Below are 5,817 nucleotides of genomic sequence, written 5' to 3' on the forward strand. Positions count from 1 at the left end.
AAAAAAAAAAAAAAAAAAAAAGAAGAAGAAGAAGATACTTTTGAGCATGAGATTGAATAAAACATGAAAGTCCAAAAAATAGGCAAGTGAACCTCATAAAATCTATCTATTATTTCAAGTACTTTGTTTGGAAAGGGAAGAAAGGAGCTCAGTCATTGTTTGAAGGGAACATAGGGGCCAGGGAAGGGTTTTTATTAATTTTTTTTCAGAATTTAAGAGAGTTCAGCATTTTCATAGATGTCTGAGGTGTAGAAAATAATGTAGAGGGATAGATGGAAGATAAAGAAATAGAAGGATCATAGATAGAAAAAGACTCCGGCAGAGACAGGACACAAGATGGAAAGCACAGGTGAAGATGTTAACCAGGGAAAGAAGAGATGCTCCCTTACCAGAAGAAAAGTGGTCAGGATGATTCATGCTCACAGTTCTCTCTTAAAAGTACAGGTGAGAAGGTAAAAGTTCAAAGGAAGGAATTCGGAAAGACTTGGAAAAACACATTACACTTCTATGTTGTGTAACCTTTTATATTCTGCTGATACACGGCCATTATTTGGTATAAGTGAGGTAATACGGAAATATCTGGAGAAGCCCTGGACCTCCCAGAAAGTTTCCTGTGATCACAAAAGAGAATTTTAGGTAGGACAAAGCTTCCCTTATACCTGCTACTAGCTTTATGGTAATTACTTCTGAAATTAATTTTGGATGATAGTTGTGATTCATTAAATGTAAGTATTAGCCAACCTGGAGACCTGAAATAAGTGAACTAAAAAACCAGGACAGTAATCCTGTGTTCTTTTACTCAGGATTAGCACAGCTTTCTTCCTCAGCTGCTTTTTTATAGCATCGTAAGGGGCTATTGGATGTTGACTGCCAAATTTGTACAGTATTACCATCTAAAAAGAAGTGAGAGCAGCTCTGCATCGGTAGACAATATGGTCCAATTTATTGAACCAACTAAAATAGTATTTGAGAGCAAGAACTTTCAGTTTAACAGTACGAAAAATTCTTGAAACAATGAGAAAAGAAACAATAACAAAAATTGTCACATAAGATGTGACAGGATCAAAGGTCAAGATACGTGTTAGAGAAAATTTGTTGTTTAAGAACTTAGCTTCTCTTGTTCCCTAACGAATCTCTCTTACCTAGCACAGTGCCTGACTTTCCTTAGGTCATAGTTGATTAATCACTAAACGAAGAAATGCATTAAGTAACTGCATTTTATGGGAAAATTAATTTAGGGGTTTTTAAAGAGTTTTAAGATATTTGCTTAACAGATGTTGAGAGTCTTCTCAAGTCATTCCAAATCTTAGTTGCAGATGAAAAACTCTTCTGCACTTTTAAGCACAAAAATTCTAAATGTTTCACCCTAAATGTTTACCCATGAAAGTTCGGATTCAGCAAGTCTGGTGGTTAGCTACTGGTATTTTAAAACATTTACCATTTGATTTGGACACAGGGATTGAACTGAGCATTGCTTCCTCTCTGGCATGATTTAGATTTAAAATGCATTTAGATAAAAAGAATGAGGTGTCCTATCATATAAATATGTTGAAAAACTCGAGGCAAATATTTCCAGATTTTTATGTAAATAAACCTAAGATCCTTTCATTCATTCATTAACTAATTTGTAGAGGCCCTGCTATGTCTAAGCTACTGTTTTTTTGAAACTTGACTGGTATAATTGGGAAACATCATTGGTAAAGAGATAAAAATTAAGACTTAACTACAGAGTTAGAAATTGGGGTGATACTTGTATGTTTTATTTTTTTACTTTTTGAGATAGTTTCACTCAGATGTAACTGCAGGGACACCATGAAAAGATTATCCAACTCACCTTGTGAATTCTAAGGAATATGTGTCATAAATGCTGAACAAGCAGAGACCATTAGCCCAATGCCAATTGTTGAAGTATTCTAGGTTTTTCAGTTTCTCACCAGGGTTTGTATTTCCAAGCCAACTGCTTCATGAGAGGGGAAGAGAGAAAGAGAGAGAGAGAATACACCAGATTACTTCAACCTTCAGAGAGCATATTGTGCATTTATTAAAAGTATGAGAAGGTCCAGAATATCATATCTTTGTTGATTTAGATAAATCACATGGCAGACTTTGGAATAACTATAGGAATAAGTGAACCGTGTGTCTTTCAAGTATTCAAAGCTGCATTTTTGTAGCTATTTGGTGATTATACTAAGTTGAGTTGAGCAAGTCTATTTGATTTATCATTACCACATGTTGAGGAAACTGTTTCAAATTCAATTTGTTGTATAAAAATTTTTTTAAGTTTTTTTTTTCTGCACATGTGTTCCATTGTGGGTCTGTTACTCTCCATTTATTAACTGATAATTATTCTCAGTTTGTTTCCAAGGAACTCAAACCCAATAAGGAATTACAATTTATTGTGAAATGGGAATAGTTTCGTCTCTAAAAACTGAAGTCTTGTATAATAGACTAAAAAAAAAAAAAAAAAAACCTATCAGGGAGAGGACAAATTGTGAATTCCAGTTCTGCTGTTATAAACTGGGGAGTATGAGTATGTTATTTAAATTTCCCAATGCTCTCTTTCCTGATAATTAAAATAGAATATTTGAAAGCCACTGTGAGTCTTCAAGACAACAGCTTATGAACAATTGACCAACATAGTGTCCAGAATATAGTTGGGGCCTAACAAGAATTAGTTTTCTCCCCTCGAAGGTACAATAACCATTATAATGGACATTTTGATTTGAATCCCAAGGAAATAAGAGATTAAAACATGTGCTATTTTCTCCTTGGTTGGATGAAGTGATGGAGTGTTTACATATTCTATTTTTATTTTGTTATGTGAGTTTCCTAAGCTGTACTTGTAATATGCCAGACATTAACTAGTCGCTGAGGCTAAAAAAGATAAAAAAACAAAATTTATTTCATGAAGGAGGAGGATACAATTTATTGAGGGAAACAGATAAGAAAATGAGTAATTAATAGTCAGCATGAGATCCACCATACTAGAGGTATTGGTTCACAGGCAGGAGCACCACAACTGAATATTTATTATCTAGATATCAAATATCAAGGTTCATGGTGATTTCCAGTTTTACCAGAAGTGGCCAAATGGCTGGCAGCCAAGAGGCTTCATAAGAAAGCATTTACTTTAAAGATCTTATTTCTCTTTAGGATTTTGCCTTCAGATTCATATATTCACTAATTTAGAGACCTACAGCTGACAGGGTTTGAGATTTTTGTCTAGTTGGCCAATGGATAATTAACGAAAAAAAATCATTTGTTAAGGTAATTAAGAATTTACAATAGTTGGGACAACACATTTTCTACCTGTAGATAATCATCATAGAAGTTTAGATGATCAGATTCCTTGACTAGTCTTGTAGCCAGACAAGTCAGTTCATTTACATGACTCAGATGTGCTCTGTCATCAGTCTCTAATAGTCTGATAGAGATACCCCATTCCTGGCACACTAGATAATGGACAGTAGGCCTAGTAGGGCACCCTCTCTCTTAGACTGTGGATGAAAGTTCAGTGTTTCCTCTGACACCTCTTTTTTCCTTTGCTTTCATGGTAGACCAACTCCTTTCTGATTGACACATTCTTTTCTTAAATGTTTTAAAATCTGCAATCAGATAATGAAGTTAACCAAATATATCCACCATGCTTTATTTACAGAGTGTGCCTACTTTCCTTGGAGACTGCTGTGTCATGCCCTTTGTCTTTACTGATTGTGTTTTGTTTTCTGTTTAGGTACATGTCAACCTTGTATTCTCACCCTGATTTTCCAGAGAAAGGGCCAGAGGAGATTAATGAAGAACTAATGAAAATGTTAGCCACAACCCCTTTTACTTCTCACACCACAGAAAGTTAAAAGATATGTTGAGTCTTTATGGAAGAAGAAAAGCTCTGGACAACCTGTCACCTTTACTGATATCTTTGGGATGTTAATAGGAGAAACACTAATTCATAATGTAAGTTACAGTTCAATCTACATTACTTTTATAACAAGTAGACAGGACATATTATACTATTATATTTTAAATAAAAGAAAATGTAATACATTTTATAAAAGTCATTGGACTCTACTTATTCGTCCAACTATGTGTACCAAGCCCATTCTCCCCACCAGAGATTATAATTCTTCTACCTTTCAACTAGTGCTTACTAATTCATTCCAACGATGTAAAGGTTTTGAATGTGTGAGGAAGTGCTTTTGTATTACTTTTCTCTGGGGAAAAAAAAAAAGAAAATTCACATTTTAACCCTTAACTGCCCATTCCCTCCAAGAATGGTAACATTTTAGATGAGGAAGAATGAAGTTTGCCTGAACAGATTCAAGAAAGGAAGGGGATCATAGAACAGACTCGCTTGATACATGATTAAATTGATATTTCCTTGAAGATGAAGCAGAGGAGAGCCTGTGACAAGGGGTCCAGGGGCTAAATTTCTTCCAGGCTCCACACTTGCTAATTCATTCTCCAGTTCAGATGTAGACATAGTCTCTAGAGTTATGATGATTTTTTAAATGAAGATAGTTACTTCCATAGAGCTTATTTTTTGTTGTTTATTCAGGACCTAGTAATTTCTAGAAGTAATAAGAGTTATTTTTATTATAAAATTATAAGATTTTGATTGGAAGTACATTTTGAATAGCATTCTTTCTTCCTTTATCCGTTTATAAATTTAAAGTCATCTTTTTCTTTCTTCTGTGGACAGAGAATGAATACTACCCTGAGTAGTTTGAAGGAAAAAGTCAATACTGCACAATGCCCTTTACCTCTTTTCACCTGTCTTCATGTCAAACCTGACGTTTCAGAGCTAATGTTTGCAGGTATGCTGTTTCCTTTCTCAGAACACTTTCTGGAACCTCTGAATTGCAGTTTCCCATAGTTTTCTTTAGAGGAAGGTCATAAGCAATTTCAGTTGTTTATTTTAATGTATTTTCTGTAACATAAGACTTTGAAAATATAAGAAAATATTAAGTGAGATGATTTTCTGGTTGCAGAGAATATTCCATGAAACTAGTAACTAATGTATTTTCATTTACTGTAATACAATAAAAATCATGGATACAATCAATAACTCAATTTTAATTATCCATTCCTCAGTAACTTTTGACAAAATAATATGCCTGGTGCTTTTAGGTAGTGCAAATTATTTTACTTGTTGGTTATCTTTTCATTAATTGGGTAATATGATCTACGGTTGTCCCTTGGTACTCATGGGGGATTGGTTCCAGGACCCCCATATGCAAAATGGCACAGTATTTGTAGGTAACCTACACACATTCTTCTGCATACTTTAAATCATCTCTAGGTTATTTATAATACCTAATACAGTGTAAATGCTAGGTAAATAGTTGTTATATTGTTTAGGGAATAATTACAAGGAACAAAAGTCTGTACATGTTTAGTACAGATCAAATGTATACATGTCAACAACGTTACATTTTCTGGAAATTTTTAAAAATATTTTTGATCTGCAGTTGATAGAATTTGCTGAACTCATGGGTATATAGAGCCAATTGTATGTTTGCCATTCAAAGTGCTGTTGTAATTTTTATAATTCAGCACCTAAAATGTTCTTGTGTATATTTGTTGTGGTTGATGAACAAATGCCTCATTTTGTTAAAATCTCAGGAGTGAACACTTGTTTCCTCTCAAGCTTTGCTTCTTGGATACTATAAAAGTGCACAACACTACTCGGGAGGCTGAGACAGGAGAATGGCATGAACCCGGGAAGCGGAGCTTACAGTGAGCCGAGATCGTGCCACGGCACTCCAGGCTGGGCCACAGAGCGAGACTCTGTCTCAAAAAAAAAAAAAAAAAAAAAAA

At 34.5% G+C, this 5,817-nt stretch overlaps 1 protein-coding gene across 1 annotated transcript in view; it reads left to right on the top strand.

Annotated features, from left to right (window-relative positions):
- The window catches only part of PLA2G4A (phospholipase A2 group IVA), a 157,846-nt gene that overhangs the window by 97,545 nt on the left and 54,484 nt on the right, over positions 1-5,817 (top strand). Inside the window, 3 exon segments of the mRNA XM_017863705.1 lie at positions 3,734-3,817; positions 3,819-3,954; positions 4,700-4,814. Of these exon segments, the coding sequence (XP_017719194.1) occupies positions 3,734-3,817; positions 3,819-3,954; positions 4,700-4,814 (335 nt within the window).

The sequence above is a fragment of the Rhinopithecus bieti genome, unplaced genomic scaffold (genome assembly GCF_001698545.2).
Source record: "Rhinopithecus bieti isolate Rb0 unplaced genomic scaffold, ASM169854v2 scaffold_69822, whole genome shotgun sequence".
NCBI classification, from domain to species: Eukaryota; Metazoa; Chordata; class Mammalia; order Primates; family Cercopithecidae; genus Rhinopithecus; species Rhinopithecus bieti.